This window comes from Chrysochloris asiatica, unplaced genomic scaffold, assembly GCF_000296735.1.
Source record: "Chrysochloris asiatica unplaced genomic scaffold, ChrAsi1.0 scaffold00110, whole genome shotgun sequence".
Lineage (NCBI taxonomy): Eukaryota > Metazoa > Chordata > Mammalia > Afrosoricida > Chrysochloridae > Chrysochloris > Chrysochloris asiatica.
The window spans coordinates 9,598,875-9,621,968 of NW_006408628.1; the positions used below are offsets into that span (position 1 = coordinate 9,598,875).

The window sequence follows — 23,094 nt, forward strand, 5'->3', positions numbered from 1 at the left end:
ACAGACAACACACTAACTTTATTCACATTGATACAAAAGTAGATGTTTCTAGAAATGTTCTCTAGTGCCAGAGAGGGAAAGGTTGAGAGGCCTGGGGCAGGAAGGCAGTGGGAGGGGCCCTGCGGGTGGAGGCAGGCAAGAACTCATGGGGTGGGGAAGCCTAGAGCTGATGTCTGGGGCGCCCTGCCCCCTGGATTGGGTAGGAGGGAGTACCCACAGACTCCTGCTGGGTGTTTCTGGGAGCATGGAAGTTGGTGGCCAGGGCCGTTAGGCAGGAAAGGCTCTGTGAGAATTGCTGCCCACCGCCTTGCTCTCCCCTGGCAAGCTGCCACCTTCCCCACAAGGTGCTGCTCTCGGCTCCAGTCCTTATACACGCCTCCTGGAAGGGCTGGCCATGCCCAGGAGAACCAAGGTCGCAGGCGGGATGTTAGAGTGGGTGCACAGATGGTCACACGGCACAGAGGGTGGAGGCTGGGCTGCCCACATGGGGCTCACTGGGGCAGGGCCTTGAGGATGGCATTCACCTCCTCTGCCACTGCAGTCAGAGCAAATTCAAACTGGTCCTGGGGAAGTTCAGGCAAAGGAGAGTCAGGGGAAGGTGGGCCTCTGCTCTGGCCCCAAGCAGGGCCTAGGAGAGGTGGGGGGCTGAGAAAGTTCCCAGGGAAGATCGGGAGTCCCCTGCGGGGCACTGAAGTCACAGACTGAAGAAAACAGGCTGCTGGTGGTCTCCCCAGGGTGGCTGAGAAGTGGGTGCTGGGCATGGGGCAGGGAGGACACTCACCTTGGAGCGGACCAGGCCGGGCCGCTGGTCACGGATGTGCTCCAGGGTGGCAGCAATGTCAAACTCCTTCACTCCTGGGGGTGGGGTGCAGAAAGCTGCACAGGGGACCCTTCCAAGAGCTCTCCTGGCCCTCGGGGCTGTGTGTGTTGGTCCCTCAGGGAAGGTCTTACCTTTGGCCATGCGGTTTAGTACCATGTCAACCAGGATGTAAGTGCCAGTCCTCCCTGCGCCATCACTGAAACCAGAGATGTGACCAGCTTAAGACCAGCAGAGGGGTGGGGGTTGGGGGGGTATATGTGACCGGAAGAATGGAGTAAACAGTGGTTGATCTGATAGGGTTGGCTTGGGTGGGGAGTGACTGAGTTCAGGTGAGAGGGTGAGGGATTAGGCCTTGAGGAGGGAACCTGTGACCCCGGAAGTGCCACTTGGGCAATGGAACAACCCAAAAGGAGGGCTCTGGGGTAGAAACCTGGTGGTCCTGAGGTAGAAACAGGAGGAGGGAAGTGCTCTGCCCAACACCAGCAAACTTTTGTGAATGGACCAGACAGTAAATATTTTTAGCTTTGAGTACCATATAGTCTGGCAGAGTCATCTTTTTTGCTTTTTCCTTTAGCCATTTAAAAATGTGAAAACCATGCTTAGTTCCTGGGCTGCTATGGAAACAGGTGATGCACCGGATTTGGTCCAGGGGCTGTGGTTTGCCAGCATCCAGGGGAGAGGTAGGCAGTGTGTCTGGGAGACCACCTGGGCCATCATGTCTGTTCCTCCCCCACCCTGTTCCCAGCCCCTCTCTACGCACCTGCAGTGTACGATGATGGGGCAGGAGCGGCCCCGGTAGCACTTATTCACCTTCCTGCAACAAGAAGTGGGTGTGAGGATCTGTGAGCAGAGTGTGGCAGGAGAAGCCGCTCTTTCTGCCTTTTCCTGTGCCTGGGGCAGAGGGGAGGAGTCAGGGCTGGAGATGAAGTTCTAGAGCTGGTATCACTGGCACTGGGCTTGCCTTGTTTTTCAGTCGTGTGCCTAAGTTATGCATTTGGAACAACTAACTCAACATCTCTGAGCCTTAGTAACTTTCCAACCTTTTCCTTAGGGTTGTTACAATGATTACATGAAACAATTCATATAAAGAGCTGATGATGTCAGGCAGGTGGGCTCCACTGTGAACCCAGGCTGCTGCCCATCCTGGTGTTCTGTGGCTGAGTGAGCTTCAGATCTGGGGGCCACTTGGACTTCACACACTTCTTTGCTGCCTCTGACCACAGCTCAGCAAGGAGTAATAGGTTTCTCCCTCCTTTAGTGGCCCAGTCTCACCTGCCCTTGTTCCTTATGGCCTTCCTTCTTTGAGATTTGGGAGATCTCTGTTACCCCTTCTGGGCCAAGACTGACTAGGGAGGCTCATCAGATTGTTTCAAGGGAAGCTTGGAGCTTAGTGGTCCTCTATGCTGGCTCCCCCAGACTTGCAGGGCCAGGTGATTTTGAATAGTTCCCGGTGTCCACAATGATCTTCTAGAACAACGGTTAGTAATCACAGGGATGGAACTGAACAGTAGTCACAAGAATGGCTCCCAATCATTCAATAACTGTTAGGTGCCATCGAGTCGACTCCCACTCATAACACCCCTGTGCACAGAACGTATCATTGCTGAGTCCTGCGCCATCGTCACAATTGTTACCTTTGAGCCCACTGTTGCTGCCACTGTGTCAGTCCATCTCATGATGGGTCTTGCTCTTTTCTGCTGACCCTTCACTTTACCCATCATAACCAGGATGCTAAATAGTAACTAGAAGTAATCAATGAAACCTTCACTGTGTGCCAGGCATTTGAACTAGATTTTGTATACTTGACCTGATTCTGTCTTCCCACAACCCCATAAAGTATGTGTCTTCATTCTCATGTCACAGGTAAGGAAACCAGGAGGTCAAGGAACTTGATCAGGGTCACTTTCTAAGACTTTCTTTATTATTTCACCTGTTCCCTGGTTGACCTTCACTAAACTGAATTCATTAAGTAGGAATTACTTTGTGACCTTTGTGGCACCGAACTGCAAGGTTGGCAGTTCAAACTCACCAGCTGCTCCTTGGAAACCCTATACAGGGTCACTGGAGTCAGAACCGGACTCCACAGCATTTAACAACTTAATTACTTTGTTCTGGGATCTACTGTTAAATACACTGGGTTTACATAATTCCAACCTAAAGCAAAGAAACAACCGTTTAGCTAGCTTGTGAAGGCCCAGATACTAGTTCCACCTCAATATTTTAAATGTTTATTGTTGTTGTTAAGTGACATCGACCCATAGCCAAAAAAAGAAAAAATTGAAATGTGGGAAATAGAAAACAGCTCCAGTACTCCCACCATGGTTTTCCAGGTACCTGTGCCTCAGGCTCCCAGAGACCCAAATCAGAAACCTTTGTCTTGAGGCTCAGAAACCACTCTCAGATCCCCACCCCTAGCTCAGCTCTCTCACCTGAGCACCTGAGATCTCTGGCCAGCGGGGCAAAGGGCACCAAAGTAAGGGTGGGGCCCTTGGCCATATTGGCAAGCTTCTTAGCTGTTTATCAGGATGGGACAAGCAGGGAAGGCCTGGCCCCAGCATGGTTTTGGTGTCAGAACAGGGCAAGTCCCTCAGTAAGCTTCCTTTCCCAGTCCCCACCTTGGGCTCCACTATGTCCCTGAGAATGCAGAGATCCTCCCACACTCTGGATGACTGTCTTTTGCCTCTTCCCTCTGCCCGCATCCCACCCCCAGCTCTCCCTGCAGCCTACGGGATGGTTCTGAGCCTCCTTGTTCTGTCCAGGCAGCAGCCACACCTGCCAGGGATCACTTTTGTGACTATGCAACTGGAGTGAGAATGCTAGCTGCAGATCACATGATATTGGCAGCTGTGCTGAGCGAGGGGGAAGGGAGAGAGAAAAGAGGGAGAGACAGAGGGAAGAGCCAGGACAGAGGCCTGTACAGAGAGACGGGAGACAGGGGGCAAAGGTCAAGAAGAGATAGAAAAATGGGAGAGGGGCAGAGAAGGAGAAATGGAAATAGAAGGAAAGATTGGACAATGGCAGAGAACGAATGACAGGGAAGGAGGGAGTCAGAATGGAAGAGACAGGGAGAAGGATTATGGGAGGATGAGGCAGACGAAGTAGGAAAATGGTGCTGGAGACTTTGAGATGGAAGAAAGAAATGGAAAGGAGAAACAGGAAGTAGGGGTCTTGATGTGGAGGGGAGACAAAGGGAGCTAGCATTAAGGCGAGTCTTTCCTGGGGACGTGGAGGGGTGGTAACTGAGGAAAGGAAGGGAAAGGGGAATGGAAAAGAAAAGACTAGAAAAGAGAGAGTGGGGGGGAAACTAGAGTTTCCGGAAACCGGAGTTGCGGGGAGGGGGGAGAGGAGATGAAGACAGCAAGCCCGAGCTTCAGTTTTTGTGGGGGTTCTGGAACGAGCCACCGGAGGGCAGATGTCAAGGCTCCGGCTAAGGGCCTGCCCTTCTGACCTAGGAGCCAACGGGCCGGGGCTTCAGTGCCATATACTGGGGAGCCCGGCTCCCAGGCCCCTCTCTAGTGTCTCTCCAAATCCACCAGGGAGTCTGCCCCACTGCCCCTAGGCTCCTATTCCCTCACCTGCGGAAGTCCAGCAGGGGCCGCGTGGAGGCCGGAGTGCCCTCTGCCGGCCAGCTGAGGAAGTGGAACTGCGTGAGCGTGCGCGTTTCCTGGGTCTGCACGTTCTTCAGGTAAAAGCTCCGCACCAGAAAGTCCTCACACCAGATGTGTTCCGATACCAGGTTCACCTGGGGAGGAGTGAGCACAGGTCTGAGCCTGGCAGCTGCCATTGGCCAGGTCTCTCTCGGCTTGCCAGGCGCCTGTGGGATCGCCCGTCTCCAAGTCTAGACTGCATCTCTTCCATCTCTCTAAATCCTCTCCACCCAACAGTCCCAGCTATCCCTAGTGCCCTAGCTGTGCTACTTAGCTACTCCTCAAGACAACTGGTGGCTTTTCAAACTAGACACTACTCTTATTGTGAGTTTCTTGGGGTCAGTCTCTCCTTCATTGGATTCCTCACAGGGTCTGGCACAATCCATACGACCCACACTATAAATTTCTATGAAAATTTGTAATGCTTTTATTAGACTTTCCATTAACTATGAATGAGCAGGGCCAATAAAAACCAAACCAAAGAAACACACAAAAAACGACTGTTGAGTCCTCATCTGAGTTCCAACTCATAATGACAGTATGTCCAGACTAGAACTGCCTCGTAGGCTTTCTAAAGCAACAGCACTTGTGAGGGTGATCAGACAACATTTCATTCTGTTATACACACGGGTCACTATGAGTTGGAATCAACTTGATGATCCCTAATGACACAATCTTCACAAAAGCAAATTGCCACATCCTTCTCCTGAGCAGCTGGTGGAGAAAGCGATGAGATGAGAAGGTTCTCATGTAGTGATGAGAAATTTTTCCTAACACCTCTGATCTTAAATGGAGTCCTGGAGTGGCGCTGTAGGATGAACGCTAGACCACAAGGTTCGTTTGAACTGCAAGGTCACCAGCTGTATCTCGAAAACCATTTACAGGGTTGTTATAGTCTGAACCGACTCATAGGCACTTAACAACAGAATCAATTCCTTCTTCCCTTGCTTTGCCTCTGCCCAGTTTCCCCCAACCTACCTATCCTCTCTCTAAATGCAAAGGTTTGTTTCTGTTTTCTATAATCAGCGAGTGTGTGTGACTGGTGGTTTGCTTTGTTTGTTTTGATCTCCAGTTATACTTGTGTATTATCTTCCCTGTCTTTATTTGTTGTTTTGATCTCTAACTGTCTTTGGGTATTATCTTCCCTGTCTCATTTATTCTTGGCTCTTAGCTTCTTACATCTGCTTTGATGGTTTTATAGCTTTATTTCTGCACATCTTCTCCTAAGCCAAAAACTAAACCCATTTCCATAGAATGGGTTTCAACTCTTAGTGACCCTATAGGACAGAACAGAACTGCTCATATGGTTTCCAAACTGTAATCTTCATGGAATCTGACTGACATAACTTTCTCCCATAGAGTTGCTGGTGGGTTTGAACCACCAACTTTGGGTAGCAGCTGAGTGCTTCTGCACCACCATGGTTGGTAGTTGTGTGCTGTGGAGTTGGTCCTATCTCATAGTAACCCTGTATAGGGTTTCTGAGGCTGTAAATCTTTATCGGAGCAGAAGGCCTCATCTGAGAAATTCAAGCTGCTGACCTTGTGATTAGCAGCCCTGCTTATAACTCACTATGCTACCAGGGCTCCTTATTGTTGTTGTTAAGTGCTGTTGAGTCGGTTCCAACTCATAGCAATCCTGTATAGAGTTTCCGAAGAGTGACTGGTGGGTTTGAACCACTGACCTTGCAGTTCAAACTGACCTTACAGCTCCATACCAGGACTCCAGGGCTCTTACAAGCTCCTAAAATTTTTAGACAGGACACACATACATATGTATATGTAGATATGTATGTGAATATATATTTATGTTGTTGTTGAGTGCCATCGAGTCAATTCTGACCCATAGCAACCCCGCATAGGCTTTCTGAGGCTTTTAAATCTTTGCAAGAACAGAAAGCCTCATCCTTCCTCGGAGTGGTTGGTGGACTCGAAACGCTGACCTTGTGCTTAGCAGTCTAGTGCTTATTGTATGGGGCCACTGTTCTCCCTATATATGTATGTAGACATATATATTCATTTATACATGCATGTGCCACCACCACCTTTCCCCTTCCCATCATCCCAGGGTTAGGAGGTTCTACTGACCTCATATACGTGGTAGAGGGAGGAGCCCTCATCTGGCCAGTAACGGTCACATTGCTTGATGCCATCTTCCACTAGTGGGGTCAGCATGACAATAACAGTGCAACCACTCTCCCACACCATCTAGGGGCAGAGGCCCAAGTTAGCACCACTTTAACCTTGCTGGGATCTGGCTCGCTCTGGCTGACCACGAGAACCTCTAGTCGTCCATCCAAGAGCCTACCTGCCAGAAGTCTGCAATGGTGTGGGACAGCGGGCCCTGAGTGGCTATGTAGGCTGGCATCCGAGGGTCATGCTCAATCTGAGAGTAGGAAAGATGCATCATGAGTTAGAAGGCGATGTCTCACTATGGAGAGACATTGGTCAACGGGAGTGGGTCAGAGTCCCCCACCCCCACCCCATGTCCATGCTAGGATATCAGGCCCTTGGGTGGCTTGGGTGGTGGCCACAGAGGAATGAGGTTTATGGCAAGGATGAGGGCAGGATAAAGATGGGACAGAGATGAGGGCTGGGGCCAGGGCCACTCACAATAGGGCTGGCGTTGATGTAATCACTCCGAGAAGGGCTGCTCTCCACCTTCAGCTTGATGCGGGCATGGTCATCTGTACACACCCCATAGCCCACCCCAGATGCCCACCCTGGTCATTGGAGTCCTGGCACCCCTGCCACTCAGCCTGAGCCAGGAGCCCAACCCCTTCCCCCAAGCCCTCCAGAGCTCCCAGCAGATCAGGCTGGGCTATGATAGCCAGCACGGCTCACTCACAGGGCAGGAAGTCGGGGTGGCGGTTCTTTTTAACGTTGCTCTCCCCCTCAGCAGTGGCACAGGTATTAGGTTCTGCCTGGTAGGCACACAGGGCTTGCCACTCCTTGGCCAGGCGGTCACGGTTCCGCAGGTGGTCCTCCATGTATGCCTGCGGGAGCACCACAGCCCAGCTCAGGCCCACACCGCCAGCCCTTCCTTTCCCACCAGCCTGCCCCCCACCCCCAACCGACCCAGCTCCAGCCCTGACCAGAATCATGTGCCCTGTGGAGATGTCCATGTTGGCCTGGGCAGGCTCCTCACACCAGGATGGCGTGCTGCTATGAGAGCTGGGGCTGGCCTGGGCCGCGTCGCTGAACTGAGAGGACACGCTGCTCACTCGCGAGGGCTCTGGTGGACCCTCTCCCCGATTAAACAGGGACTTTGTGGCCATGTGTTGGCGGCACAGGTCCTGCAGAGGAAGGATTAGGTGGGGCCCAGGGGTCCCCTGAGGACTTTCCAACAAGGTTCAATTCTGGGCCCCTAGGCTAGCCCTTGAGAGCACAGTGGCTTTGTAGCATAAGCACTGGATTGCAGACCACAAGGTTGGTGATTCGAGCCCATCAGCCTCTCCTCTAGAGAAAGATGAGGCTTTCTGCTCCCACTAAGATTTACAGCCTTGGAAACACTATACAGGGTCACTATAAGTCAGAATTGACTCGACAAATTGTCCTTGACTGATTTTAAATGGAACCTGTCTAACCTGACCCTTATCCTTGTTACAGTGTAGAAGTTCAGAACTCTAGGATCTTAGTATTGAAAAGAATCTCTGCTCCTAGTTTTCACCCCATTCAAAAGACCCCCACAGTCCTCTACTTTCTCCAGCCTCTGCCAGAACATTCTTAGGGATCAGGGCTCACCCCCTATTCAATTTCCTACTCCCACTCCATGCAAGACCTAGATTCCCAAGCACCCTCCATTTCCTCTCCTCAGCACACCTGATATTCAAAGGTGGTGTCACCATGGGCCCCCTCAGGCCCCAGGGCTGCCAGGCGCTCTTTTTCCCGTTGTCGGGCATGCTGCCTCATGCACAGAGCCACCGCTAGAGCCACCAAAAGTCCAGCCACACCCGCTAGGGCCACCAGAGTAAGCAGCACTGAACGCATGGGAGAGTTGCTGCGGGCTGGTCGAGGAAAGGCTGCTGCTGTCTCTTCCCTCTGTGGAAACAAGATTGGAATCAAGGGGGCTGCTCCTTGACCCTCTCTGTGGCCAACACTTCCTGCTAGAATGTGCCCTGGGGTACAGGTAGAAGACCTGCTTCTCACAGCCTATCAGACCCACTCACCACACAGAGTTTTAAAAGTGGAGAGAGAACAGAACTCTACCCAAGAAACTGGATAGTAGAGTGTGAAGGATCCGTGTTGAATGCATAATGAAAAATATATTTTGAGCACACTGTTCTTTCTGTGCAAGGATTTCCCTTAAAATTTAGAGATTTCCTCCAGAAGACTATGGGAAATGAACATTTCAGCTAGTTCTTGCCAAATGTACTGCCCTCCTATAGAACCCTGGAAGGAGCTCTGGTAGCATGTTGTTGTTGTTAGGTGCCATCGAGTCGGCATCGACTCATAGCAACCTTATGCACAGCAGAATGAAAACTGCCTAATCCTAGGCCAACCTCACTACTGTTGCCACGCCTGAGTCCATCGATGCTGCCACTTGGCCAATCCATCTCATTGGGGGTCTTCCTCTTTTTCTCTGACATTACCAAACATGATATATCCTTTGTCTCTCCTGACATATTTGTCTCTCCTGACAATATGTCCGAAGTATGAGAGACAAAGTTTGGCCATCTTGGCCTTCAAGGAGAACTCTGGCTGCACTTCTTCCAAAATGGGTCTATTGGTTCTTTAGCATAGTGGATTATATATAAACTGGGCTGCTGACTAAAAGGTCAGTGGTTCACATCTAGCATTGCTCTGGAGGAGAAAGAGGAGGCTTTCTGCTCCCATAATTTACAACCTTGGAACTCTGTACAGGGCCGTTATGAGTTGAAATTGACTCAGTGGCACACAAAGCCCACCACCACCACCATAGAACCCTGGGCTGGCAGGGAAGAATTATCACTGGTGCCATCTGCTGGTCAGAAGGAAAATTGCATGGGGAGGGACTGCTTTGGTGAAGCCAGCCTGCAGTCAGGTAAATGAGGCTTTGACTCCAGTTCTCTGGCCAGGTTTGTTTCTGTTTTTTTTTTTTTTTGTAAGGAACATCAACCTTCTGGGGCTTTGACTGAATCTTCAGGTAGCTCATACCTGTCCCACTCCTGTCTGCAAGATCTGGAGCCCTGTCTGGGCTTCCAGTTCCGACTTCATCAGCCCTGTAGGGAGGAGGTAGGTCAGACTCTCCGACAACATGTATGTGGTCTACCCAATGTCCTGCTATGCCAAGTGGCAGGTAGGACCCATGTGGTCTTGGAATATTTCAGGGGATCATCATCCACAGATCTGGGTGAATTCTACTAGGGCTGGGCTGGGGTCAAGCCTGAGGTTGAGGTCAGAGTAGTATTTACCAGCTTGCTGGGTCACATCAGCCAAAGATACGTTCTGCTCATTGTGCCGGATGCGGAAGGTCAGGGCTGGTCCCACCACACTGCCAAATTGGAGCTACGTTACTGCCTCACCCACCCCAGACCCAAGACACTAGAGGATGGGGCCGGAACGGTTCAGGGATGCCATACAGGGATGTCTGGACTCAGGAAGATACTGGGTGGGGATTGAGGTAGCTGTTTCTTCAATACAGCTGGGAGCATCTCTGACCCATCTTGGCCCTTGACCCAGAGCTTATCTTCCCTTTCTCTCCTTGGCTGTACCAGAACCCTCCTCCCTCTCCAGCTGCAGTCTGTCCCTGCCATCCCTAGCAAGGTGCCAGTCCCACCTGATGTTGATGAAGCTACCCGAGGACGTGTGCACATGCTCAGCCAGGAGTTCCAGCAGCTTCACACCTGCAGCCAGGCTCAGGGGCCTGGAGATGGGGAGCAGGCGAAAGAAGGAAATGAAGGGTCCCACACAGTCACTTCTTGAAATAGGCCACCCCATGGGGTGCAGAGCAGCCCATCAGTTCTCTGTTTCCATATCTGGATTTCTGTCCCTTGCTTCGTGCCAGGCAGACCAGCCTATCCCTCAGGGTCTGGACAGCTTCCCTCCTGGCTCTCCTCCCCACCTTCCCCGGTCCACTCCCAGCAGGACTCTTACTTCTGGTCAGTGACGATGTAGCCATACTCCTCTGCAGATGGCTGAGCTGAGGGCTGCCCCACGACTGTGGGCTGGATCTGGCCCAGTAGACTTTTCTTCTCCAGCAGGACAGGTGTGGCGGGAGGGCTCGAGGTTTGGGCAGACTCTAGGGAACTCAGTACTTGCTGGTCTTTACTGGAGGTGGGGCTAGCAGTGGGATTTCCAGCCAGGGAGGGTGTGGGGGGTAGCGGCTCTGCTGTATCTCCACCCTCTATCTGCGCCTCTATTGTCTGTTTTGAAGACAGCAGAGGGGTGTAGCCAAACCTGGAGGGCTGGGGGTGGGGGTGGGCTGAAGGTCCACACCCTAGACTGTTAGCTTCTGCAGAGGGGTTTAGGACTTGTTTCTTTTTCTATTCCTCAGCTCTGAGCACAGAGGACACCCAGTAAATGTAAATCAAGTGAATGAGTGAATGAATAAGGGAACAAATGAGTGCAGCAAGGTCAGTAGTAAAGCACGAGACGGGTCAGGAGTCAGGGAAAATCTCCTGAGTAAGGGAGCTAGGGAAGGGTAGAAGATGGTTTTTAAACTTTCATTTAGCTGCTAAATCTTAGATGGCTAACAAGTACAACAGCTAGAAGCAGAGCTCCGCAAGCTACTGAGGCCAGGAGCCTGCCTGCCACAGCCCCACCCCTGTCTTCTGATAGGGTTTCTTAGAGCATGGTCTGAAATGACTGTAGCAAAAGAGAGCTGCACATAAAGAATTCTGGTTTGTACTCAGCCACTGCACCCAGCTTCATCTCACATGAGGTGAGACCTTCGATAGAAACTTGCAATCTCTGGGCTTTGGCTTAGTAAAATCACTAAGCAAAATGAGAGATTGGCGAATATGTATTATGGGTCCTGATCCTAGCTTTAGATTTCAGCAAGGGGGAAGCATTGCTCTGGGGCACTTATGGATCACAGAGGTTCTGAGAACTCACTTTTTTGATGTCAGCTCCAACATTTACAACCCCACCTGTAGGAATAGGAAAAGCAAGACCATGGGCAGAGAGGCAAGGCCCACATGACACAGTGGGAGGAAGGACCAGAGTCTTTGTACATCTGCTCTTTCCCCTCAGTCCTTGGCCAAGCCCTTACTTCTCTCACTCTAAGCATGGTCTCACTGACCTTTGGTTTTTCTTTATAATTCTTCATTTTTATAATTTAAAAATAATTCTTCTCCATCTGCCATTGGCCACATCTCTCAAAGCTCTTCTTTGTTCTGTCCTCCTGCTATGCATTGATTATTGGCTTCTCCTAAACAATGGCTATGCCCCACTCCTTGCTGTTGTTAGGGTCTGGCTCAGAACGACCCTCTGTACAACAGATCAAAACACTGCCCAGTCCCCGCTCCATCCTCACAGTTCTTGTTAAATGTGAGCCCATTGCTGCTGCCCCGTGTCAATCCGTCTCCTCAGGGGTCTTCCTCTTTTGGTGCTGACCCTTCACTTTATCAAGCGTGATGTCCTTCTATAGGGACTGGTCCCTCCTGATAACATGTCTGAAGCATGAGAAATGAAGTCGTGCTATGGAGCATTCTGGCTGTACTTCTTCCAACACAGATTTGTTCATTCTTCTGGAGGTCCACAGTACTTTTAATATTCTTCTCCAACATTGTAACTCAAATACATTGATTCTTCTCTGGTCGTCTTTATTCATTGTCCAACTTTCACTTGCATATGAGACAACTGAAAATACCATGACTGGGTACTCATTATCACTGACCACATCTTTCTGGGCACATCCTGATCACTGATCCCCCCGCCCCCCAGTTGTTTCTTTTTCTCTTATTTCTACCCTCCAGTCCTCTCCTGATCTGGCCTCTCAACTCACCGCCCTGCCCCTTGCTCCATGGCTTTGGTTGACAGCAACCCTGGGTTTTAAAAGCACATCCTTCCCATGACCTGACTCTTCCCCTCCAGGCTGCTCTGTGTGGTCTGAGAAGAGGGGCAAGAGGCCTCTAAGATGCTGGGAGTGCCTGGTCTCTGCCTGGACACTCACCTAGGTTTCTTCCTCCTCCTTTGGGCAGCAGTTGCAGAAGGGTCGATAGGGTGGAGAGCTGCTCAGGGGTCAGCTGATGAAGCTCCATTCCGTAGCCTGCCAGCACAGCTGCCAGTCTTTGCAGGGCCACATCTGCTTAGCAAGCCAGATGCAGTGCTTATTAGGGCTTATAGGGAGATGCATTTATGGGGTGCAGATGCGTGAATGGGAGCTTGTCCTCAGACATCAGGACACTGATGCCTTTCCCTTCCTAGTCCTTGTCTACACTGTGAGGACAAGGTCTTCCAGGGACCAAGCAATACCTAATTCCAGTCCCACCATGGCCATCTTGACAATCTATATGGAGAAGAGTCATGTTAGCCCCCCTTGCCACTATATATCCCCAGGGGCTAGCTAGTGTAGGCCACTGATGAAGTTATCAGTAAGCATTGGTTGTGTGGATGGATAAGGACATGTTAGTTGGGAAGGAAACCCCAGGTTCCCTAAGTGACCCCCACAGGAGGGCAGGAAGGCACTGATCTCTGTTACCTGGCTGCGCTGCAGGGGAAGGACGCTTCTCCCCATGACGCCCCAATCCTGCCTTCTCATTGTCCTCTGAGGAATCTTCTGCCTGTTTGCTGTCCCCGTGCTCTGGAAGCCTTGGTGCCCTGGCCCTACTGGGCACTGGAGGCTCCTGGGCTAGGTAGAGCAGCCCTGGGTCCTGGAAAAGCTGAGCAGGTGAAGGCCCTGGAGAGTCCCCATAAGAGTGGCCAGGGTAGACCCCAAATATTCCCTTGTAGGCAGCTCTGCTGAAGAGGGCAGGGGATTTAGCCTTGGGCAGGGGGCTGACACTGACCATCCCTGGGGAACTCTCTGAGCCCTGAGAGCCATCGCGGGAGCCAAACTGTGGGAAACCAGAAATCCCGGTAAGTGCAGAAGTCGGAACTAGGGGACAGGTTGGGGCAGGGCCAGAGTCTAGGGCTCACCTGGTGGTACAGATATGGCTGCAGCAGGGTGGGTTCATAACTCAAGGCAGGGTGAGGAGGCTGTGGGGGCAACAGCAGATGCTCCAAGAGAGGGGGCAGCAGCTCCGTCTGTAGAGGGGATAGGGAGGAGCCGGTCCCAGCTCCACCTCCACCTGCTGGAAGCCTCGGAAGCAGATGCTGGACAGAAGGGGCAGAGCCAGTGGGGATGCCCTGTGAAGGCAGCTCTCCAGGGGGGCCAGGCTTCTTGGATGCCAAGCCAGATCTGGGGAGAAAAGCAAAGTGGGGTGTGTGTGTGTGTTGGTTGGTTGTGCAGGGCAAAGGCATAGAAAGCTCACTAGGCAGAAATAGTGGGGGCCAGACAGTTTCAGCAGTTAAGAGTAGGCTTGATGTTATGATAAATAAGGTAGCTTCAGGGGAAGAGACAGGTTAGGGTTAGGATCTAGGTTCCCCAGACAGTTCAGGAGTTAAAGAACATGGGGCCCAGGATGGAGAAGAGGGAAGAAAAGCAGGTGAGGACAGCAGAATCCTCTCTTGATGAGTTGTAGCTGTGCTTGCCCAGTTGTCCCTGTGTTCTGTGTCCCCACACCTGATGCTCCAGGTGTATGTGTGAACATTCAGGAATGCCCCCTCCCTTGCCTTCTTCACTTTGGAATCATCATCTTTGGCCCCTGGGCATCACTGACTTCCCTCTGCTGTCCAGGATCTGAGCAATACCTTGAGAAGCCCTAAAGCACAGTGATGGGGCTCTGCTGTATGTGATTCCACCGGGTCACAAAATGGAAGCATTAACTAACTCAAGCGCAACAAAATTTGAATTTCCCCCAATGCTGACTATTTTGATGCTTCTTTTGAAATATCAAGTGGTAAAGACTTTTCAAAACAATTTTTTCAATGCCCCTGTTTTGCTGGATCCCTGGGGATGAGCTCTGCACCTGTTTGGGGTAGGAAAGCCAGAGAATGACCATTCCTAACTCCTGGTGTGGCACTGTAGGATCAGCACTGGACTGCAAGGTCAGTGGTTCAAACTCACCAGTCACTTCTTGGAAACCCTGTACAGGGTTGCTATGAGTCAGAATTGACTCGACGGCCCGTAGCAACAACAAGAAACTTCTTTTACCCATACCCCAGCTCTAGTCTGCTGACATTGATGATCCTGTCCTCTGTCCATCAGGATGACCATAACTCACCAGCTTTGCCATGCTGAAGTTGTTGAAATAGGCTGCCTACCTGTCCCTTGGTGGGGGATCTGGGGGGCGAAGTCGGGGGATGCGCTCCATTTCCTGGGATATCACATACTGGGTGAGGTCATCATGCCAGGACAATCCTACCAGGAGACAGGATGGGGGTGAGGTGGGCTCATGAAATGTCTTGAGGTACTAGTGGGAAATTGGAACTGACAAACCCATTGTCTTTGGTAATGAAGACGGGCAGTGGAGGGGGTCCAGAGACCTGGGAAAGGGTGACTGAGATGTCCTCTTCCTGCCCTCAGGTACAGATTTTAGAGATAGATTGCCTATGTTCAAATCCTGCCTATACCATCTTGAGCAAGTAACCCACAGTCAAATCCTCAATCATCTCATCTGTAAAATGGGGAGTCATACCTTCTGAGATTTTTGTGATAACTAAAGTAACACAGATGAAATGCTTAGGATAGTGTCTGTCACACAATGAGACTTAAATAACTACTATTATGATGATGATGATCATAATTATTATTATTCCCTTTGATGATCCTGAGCCCCAGTCTCCTTTATCTTTAATGTGGGAATAATACATACTTAATGGAGCTATTGTGAAGATCAAGTAAGTTCAGGGAAGTAAAAACACTAACCTAGTGCTAATACACTTTATGTTGTTGTTAAGTGCCGTTGAGTCGGTTCCGACCCATAGCGACCCTGTACAGGGTTCCCGAGGGTGTAAATCTTTACGGGAGTAGAAAGCCTCATCTTTCTCCCGCAGAGCGGCTGGTAGTTTCAAACCGCTGACCTTAAGGTTCACAGCCCGATTCGTAACCACTACGCTACCAGAGCTCCTTAATACACTATATACTTGTTTTAAACACTTAATATTATCCCCATCATTATTCATCATTTTTTCCTGACTCAGATCTCCTGTATGGCTTTTTCCTTTCATGAAACTGTTCTCAGGAAAGACATTCCAAAGGAATAATCTCCCATTCTTCACCTCCATTCCTTCTTCACTGCTTTTGGACATATAATCAGTGCTGCTCTAAAGGAGCTCTGGTAGTGTAGTGGTTATGAGTTGGGCTGCCAGCCTCAAGGTCAGCAGTTTGAAACTACCAGCGGTTCTGCAGGAGAAAGATGAGGCATTCTGCTCCTGTAAAGATTTATAGCCTAGGAAACCCTGTGCAGGGTCGCTATGAGTCGGAACTGACTCCACGGTACTTAATAACAACAACAACAGCTCTTAACTCAGATTCTAGAATCATCAGGATTCACACCGTCACACTCTGCCTACTTGCCTATTAACATTAGGGGGACTACCTGTTTTCCTATTTAAAACCAACTTTTCCACTTGAACATGAGACTCTATCTGTTCTTACCTACACAAGAATATCCTCCCAGGAATTTCCTATTTCCTAATTGGGTGGGGGAAGGTATTCTCCTAGAGGAGGACCCCAGTATTCAGAGAGTGGGGCTAGTCACAAGGAGATGGATGCTGGCCTTTTCCAGTAGCTTCTTCTAGAAACCTCTCCTGGGCCCTCCAGAGTCCAAGTATGAACAGCCCATCTCTAGGGCTCTACTCCCATTCTTCTTGTCTCCTTCTCCCTCAAAGTCTGGAAAGTGAGTTTCCAGAAGTGGGTGTGATAGAAGATTTCATGAAGAGAGTTTAGGGTAGGAGAAAGCATATTCTCAGGTTAGGCAATTCCTCACTTCCCCACTCATATTTAACCAAGTCCCAGTCTCTCCCTTCCAGTGCACCCAATCTCACCTTGAGACATGAGCTGTCGGAGCACACCTTGTAAGCGTTGGAGGACTGGGGAGGTGACTTGCAAAAGGGGCTGCACTGGCCCCACTCCCACTTGGCACTGTCCAAACAAACCATCTAAGAGCACAGAAGTGGTATCAGAAGGGGGCTTGGATAAGAGCCCTTCTAAAACCCAGATGGAACATAAACAGAATCCCTCCATCTCCTCTTCAGGCCTCAGAGAGCCTGCTTCACCAGGGCAGCCCCTCCCCCAAGCCCAGGGCCCCTCCTCCCTCCCAGACTTCCTTCTCCCTTTTCTTTCTTGGTATGCACACACTCCTCCAGTCTTAGGACTCCTATGCCTGGGCCTCACTCACCCTGAATACAGACTTCAAGATGGGAGCAGAGCCTGCGGTCAAACAGACAACCTGTAGAGGACAGGTGAGCAGAGAGTCAGACACCCCACACACAGAGAGGCCAGAGGAATGGACAGGCTGAGAAATGGGGAAGCAGGTGGGGTCCACTCTTTCATTCTAAGAAAGGCCTAACGCTAGAACAGTTCTTAAGAGAAGGCATCATGAGACTTGGCCTTGGATTTTTAAATCTGGGGATCTGGATCTTTTCCTAAAAGCCTCAGTTTGCTTAATTGAGTAATGAGGAGAATACAGTATAGGTGCATAGGAGAGCGGTGGTGGAGCATCATATACTTTTACTCTCATGAAGTGACTGTGGGAGAATTCTGGGGAAAGAGACTTCCCAAAATCTGGGGGAAAAGACTTTTCTTTCCACATCTCCAAAAACATCCTATGATGATGGGCTCAGAAGAGGTAGAAATCTTAGCGCACGCTCGCGTGCACACACACAGAGACACACGCACCGGAATAGGGTAAGTGGGAGAATCAAAGGCAGAGCTCCCCACACTGAAAAGAAAAAGGAGTGACTCTAGGCACGGCCCCTACGTTAGCCCAAGAGCGCCTAGCTCTGTCCGTGGTGCTGAAGCCCTGAGCCTGGTGAGACCCGAGGCTCTTTTGGAGGAATGACTCCTCCGTTCCGTCCTTCATCCACCATCCTGCCCACCCACAGCGCCACAGGAAGTACCCTATATTGTCCTTCAAGCCCAGGTGGGGAAAGGAGTAATCATACAGCGAGCTTCGTCCTTTCCACCACGTGCCAACCCCCCGCCCGCCCCCAGCCCATGAGTCAGCGCTGATTGTCTCTGTCCGCTCGAATGTGAGTCAGCACCAGGCCTGGCTGTGTTGAGGGGAACGGGAGGGGACCCTTCCCCTCCGCATCTTCTCCTGTCCCCTCCCCCAGCTACCCCCTCTTAGCGGCGATCAGATTGCAGCAATCGGCCTCTCTAGGTTTAAAAAGAAACACTGGCCCCTCCCTCTGCCCAATCTTCTGCGGGAAACTGGATCCCGATGCCTGTGGTTTTCGACACCGAATTCCCGGTTCCCTTTTTATCCTCCACTCCCAAACTCCTGGCTCCGGTCGCTACCTCCCTGACACTTTGGCGCCACTTGCTTATTCTTCCCATATACACCTCCAAGCTTTCTCCCAAAACCTCAATCTTCCCCTGAGTCCGCTTCTCCTAGGTCCCGCCCCCGTATTTCGAGCCCCACCTCCAGGCCTACGCCCCTTTCCTCCCAAAGTCCTCCTGCCTTCATCTCAGTGCCTCCCCCCATTCCACCTTACAGTAGTATTCTGAGTTTCCTATCTTCGTGACACTCCCTCACTCCTTCTGGTTTTACCACCGGTTCCCTCTCCCCTCCCCCAGGTTTTCTCCTGACCGTGGGCACTAATGGCGCTGCAGCCCCCCGGACTGCTGCTTAGAAGAAAGAGGCAGAGGAGCAGCCGGAGACCCCCGGATGCTCCGGGTCCCCCAGGCCGCCGCGCAATCCGCATCCTTTCCGACTCTGCGCTCTCCCTCCGTCAGCTGAGCTGCAGCTACGCGGGAGGAAGCCAGCCAGCGGCACCTAGGCGGGGCCAACCACTCCCCACCCACCCACAAGGCGGAGTCTACACTCCTTTCTAACGCAATTCAGCCAATCCCAGGTGGGTAGTGACGCCATTCCCACCCCCGTCTCTTACGCTTGTTTGTGTCATACATGGCGTAAGAGCGTTATATTAACTGGGGTACTCTGCAACCCATTTTCCCCCCACCAAGTAATAGATTGTTGTTGTTGTTAAGTGCAGTAGAGTCGGTTCCGACCCATAGCGACCCTGTATAGGCTTTCCGAGGAGCAGCTGGTGGACTTGAACCACCGCGACTTTGCAGTCCAGGGCTTTAACACACAACTCCATACCAGAATTCCCATTTGGCCAACTCCTTTCCAACATAAACCTATGTTTCTTCCCAAGGACCACCACTGCTATTCCCTAGTCTTTTTGTTGTTAAGTACCGTCGAGTCTGTTCCCACTCATAGCGACCCTGTATAGGGTTTCCAGGATTCCTGGTGTGGCGCTGTAGGATAAGCACAAGACTGCTAAGTGAAAGGTTGACGGTTCAAATCCACCAGCTGGTCCTTGGAAATCCTATCCGACTCGACTGCACTTAACAACAACAACATAAGGTTTCCAAGAAGCCGCTGGTGGGTTTGAACCCCCGACTTTTTGGTCCAGCTCTTTACACTGCATTGCCACACCAGGACTCCCTAACTTTGTTGTTGTTGTTAGGTGTCATCGCGTCATTACTTACTCATAGCGACCTTATGCACAGCAGAACGAAACACCGCAGGGTCCAGCGCCAATCTCATAATCGTTACGCTTGAGTCCATTTCTGCGGTCACTGTGCCAATTCATCTCGTTGGGGGGGGGGGTGTCTTCCTCTTTTTCGCTGATCCTCCACTTTACGAAGCATGATGTCCTTCTCCAGAGACTGGTCCCTCCTGATAAGATGCCTGAAGTATGAGAAGCGAAGTCTGGCCATCCTGGCTTCTTAGAACATTCTGGTTGTACTTCTTCCAACACGGATTTGTTCGTTCTTCTAGCAGTCCATGGTACTTTAATATTCTCCTCCAACACCATGACCTAAATGAATCAATTCTTTTACATCTTCCTTATTCGTTGTCCAACTTCCATGTGCATATAACGCTATTGATAATACCACGGCTTAGGTCAAACGCACCTTAGTTCTTAAACTGATATCTTTGCTCTTAAACACTTAAAAGGGGTCTTGTGCAGCAAATTTGCTTAATGCAATATGTTGTTTGATTTCTTAACTGCTGTTCCCATGAGTGTTGATAGTTTATCCAGAAAAATGAAGTCTTTGACAACTTCAATCTTTTTGCCATTTATCTTGATGTTAATTACTGGTCCAGTGCTGAGGATTTTTTTTTTTCTTTACAATTGCAGTGCTACCCTAGTCTTAGTTTGGACAAAAAGGTAATAGTTGGCTGGGGGGCTAGAAAAGATACTTTATAGAGGACTGTAAACCTTAAGGCAAGGATCAGAAAAAGTACTCTTCAATGGTACTGGTGTCATTCTTAAGAACAGGAATGGTCAGGTGTGTGTGGCCGGATTCCCATTCTAGCATTGCCGTTTACTAGGTATGTAACCTTAGGCAAGTTGCTTAACCTCTCTGAGCCCAAGTTTCCTAATCTGTAAAGTGGGGAGTCCTGATGTACAGCTGTGGGTTAATGCACCAGGCTACAAAGCCATTTGAACTGCAAGGTTGGTGATTCAACCTCACCAGCTGCTTCTTGGAAACCCTATACAGGGTCGTTATGGGTCATAACCGACTTGACGACACTTAACAACAACAATAGTTATTTTTATTTTGTCATATTTGCTTTTTATTATTTAAAAGAAAATTATAGGCATGATATTTCATTTATAAATATTTCAATATGCATAACCAAGACATAAGGACTTTCCCACATAATCAAAATACCATTATGGTACTGTGCAAACTTTATAATAATTCCCGTATATAATGTAATGCTAGGTGCATATTCAGATTTCTTATATTGTTTTCAAAATGTCTTTCTTCAGTTCAAAATAAGAGCCAATTAAAGACTAGCATTGCAAGTAGTTAAGTTTCTTACTTTTCTTTTAAGTTTGCATAGTCTTCCACCCTCCACTTTTCACCCATTTTTTTACACTGTTTTGTTGAAAAGCTAAGGTCAGTTTTTCTGTAGAATTCCCTACTTTCTGGATTTGTCTGAATGTTTCTTCATGGTGTGTTTCGTCAGTATAAATTCTGTGTATCTTCTGTAGTTCTTATAAATGAAGTTAGATCTAATGTCTTGATTAGATCAGGTTAACTTTTTTTTTTTTCTTTAGGCAAAAATACTTTATATGTAATTCTGTAAACCTTCAAATGTCTGACTGTCTCACTATTAGTGATGTTAACACTGATTTTGAGTATTACTATGAAAGTATGGGTTATATGAAGAAAAATGTGGTATTAGGATTGGAAGAAGACTTATTAACAACCTGCAATATGTAGATGATACAACCTTGCTCGCTGAAAGTGAAGAGGACTTAAAACATTTACTGATGAAGGTCAAAGAGCACAGTCTTCAGTATGGATTGCATCTCAATGTAAAGAAAACAAATATCCTCACCACTGGACCAATAAACAACATTCTATATCAGTGGAGAAAAGATTGAAGTTGTCAAGGATTTCATTCTTCTTGGATCAACTATCAGCACTCATGGAAGCAGCAGTCAAGAAATCAAACAACATATTGCATTAGGCAAATCTGCTGCACAAGACCTTTTTAAAATGTTGAAGAACAAAGATGTTAGCTTGAAGACCAATGTGCACCTAACCCAAGCCATGGTATTTTCAATAACCTCATATGCATGCAAAAGCTGGACAATGACTAAGGGAGACCTTAGAAGAATTGATGTTTTTAAGTTACGGTGTTGGAGGAGAATATTGAAAGTGCCATGGACTACCAAAAGAACCAACAGATCTGTGTTGGAAGAATTGCAACCAGAGTGTTCCTTAGAGGCCAGGATGGCCAAACTTCATCTCTCATACATTGGACATATTGTCAGGAGGGACCAGTCCCTGGAGAAGGATATCATGTTTGGTAAGGTGGAGGGTCAGAGAAAAAGAGGAAGACCCCCAGTGAGATGGATTGGCAAAGTGGCAGCATTAATGGGCTCAAGCATGGCAACAATAGTGAGGTTGGCCCAGGATAGGGCAGTGTTTCTTTCTGCTGTGCAGAAGGTTGGTAGGAGTCGGTATTGATTCGATGGCACCTAACAACAACAAAAACAATGGAAGTATGATTTTAATATATCCAATGTGTATCACTCAATTTTAGTAATTATTCCTTTGACATTCAAATGATTCCAAATTAAGCCAGTGACAGTTCTTTTAAAGTGACTCAGGTATCCTTTTGACATATCTCATCAATTGTTGGTAATCCCCTGCTTGATTTCATGACAAAGTTGACTAGACTCATTTGTTTATTCCCTGCTTCAAACATAGAAGCAGTCATTTCTCCAAAGACACATGGCAGCTTTGAGTGAAGGCTGATTCTAGAAGATACAGCCTAAGTTTTATATATGTCTCCTGGCATGTGTATGTCAGGGGCAGTAGGCAATCTGATGTGATCTCACAGGGAAGGAGCTGTGGGAATAAGTACCCTGTTTTCATTATCACATTTCCTCCCTCTGACCATCTTCTGAGTGTTCCCATCATCTGTGGGATAAGCACTGGACCACAAGGTTGGTTTGAACCACAAGCTCAGCAGTTCAAACTTACCAGCCACTCCTCAGAAATCCTATACAGGATAGCTATGAGTCAGAACTGACTCGACGGCACTTAGCAACAATAACAACAACAATCTAACAAGAGGAGTCTTGGTATGGTACTGTCGGATGAGCACTGAACTGCAGGGTCAGTTTAAACCTCAGGGTCAGTGGTTCAAACTCACTACTCACTTCTTGGAAACTCTAAACAGGGTTGTTATGATTCGGAATGGACTCAATGGCACTTAACAAGAACAACAGTCTAACCAGAATCGAGAAGAAGAGGGAACTCATTAAAGTAGTCTCCACATGTCGGTCTCCTGGGACAGAAAACAGGGGGAAGAAAGGTAGAGAGTACTTTTAGGGACAAACTTAATTGTCCCCTTCCTTCTTTTTAAAGAATTCATGTGTTACTATAGTTGTGTACTTTCATAGATAAACTGTCTTTGATTGTCAACAATTTTACTTGGCTGTGACTAGGTAGGTGAGAATTTCTTTTTATTTATCTATTTAGGATTCAAAGGGCTTCTGTGAATAACATTGCAGAGATTGGGAATTCCGGAACATTTCATTGTGCTGGTGAGGAACATGTACATAGACCAAGATGCTGTCATTAGAAGAAAATAAGGTGATACTGAATGGTTTAAAATCAGGAAAAGTGTGTGCCAGGGTTGTATCCTTTCACCACACTTTTTGAATCTGTGTGTTGAGCAAATAGTCTGAGAAACTGCATTATATGAAGGAGAACTTGGCATCAGGATTGGAGGAAGACTCATTAACAACCTGCAATATACACATGATACAACCTTGCTTGCTTTTGTTGTTGTTGTTAGGTGCCATGGAATCGGTACCGACTCATAGCGACCTTATGCACAGCAGAACAAAACACTGCCCGATCCTGGGCCAACCTCACTACTGTTGCCACGCTTGAAT

General features: G+C 49.1%; 1 protein-coding gene across 2 annotated transcripts; it reads right to left on the bottom strand.

Annotated features, from left to right (window-relative positions):
• Positions 1-491: 491 nt before the first annotated feature.
• PTPRN (protein tyrosine phosphatase, receptor type, N) lies at positions 492-18,357 on the bottom strand. Of its 2 annotated transcripts, XM_006867838.1 has the most exons (23): positions 18,243-18,357; positions 16,830-16,880; positions 16,477-16,590; positions 14,752-14,848; positions 13,525-13,786; positions 13,088-13,442; positions 12,560-12,691; positions 11,500-11,534; positions 10,540-10,808; positions 10,223-10,309; positions 9,858-9,937; positions 9,601-9,665; positions 8,287-8,505; positions 7,560-7,760; positions 7,313-7,460; positions 7,078-7,151; positions 6,773-6,850; positions 6,553-6,672; positions 4,396-4,562; positions 1,581-1,634; positions 952-1,016; positions 782-855; positions 492-563 (listed from the first exon to the last, which is right to left on the bottom strand). In XM_006867838.1, the coding sequence occupies exons 1-23, from the start codon at positions 18,355-18,357 to the stop codon at positions 492-494; spliced, it is 2,934 nt and encodes a 977-aa protein (XP_006867900.1). The 2 variants fall into 2 exon arrangements, with proteins under 2 accessions (XP_006867900.1, XP_006867901.1); XM_006867839.1 differs by lacking the exon at positions 10,223-10,309.
• Positions 18,358-23,094: the final 4,737 nt, after the last annotated feature.

Coding starts and splice junctions, on each gene's coding strand:
- PTPRN (XM_006867838.1), bottom strand. CDS start 18,357: ATGCGGATTGCGCGGCGGCCTGGGGGACCCGGAGCATCCGGGGGTCTC. Junction 12,692..13,087: donor TTCCCCTGCAGCGCAGCCAG/GTAACAGAGATC, acceptor CTTGCTAAGCAG/ATGTGGCCCTGCAAAGACTG. Junction 7,152..7,312: donor CCACCCCGACTTCCTGCCCT/GTGAGTGAGCCG, acceptor GGGTGTGTACAG/ATGACCATGCCCGCATCAAG.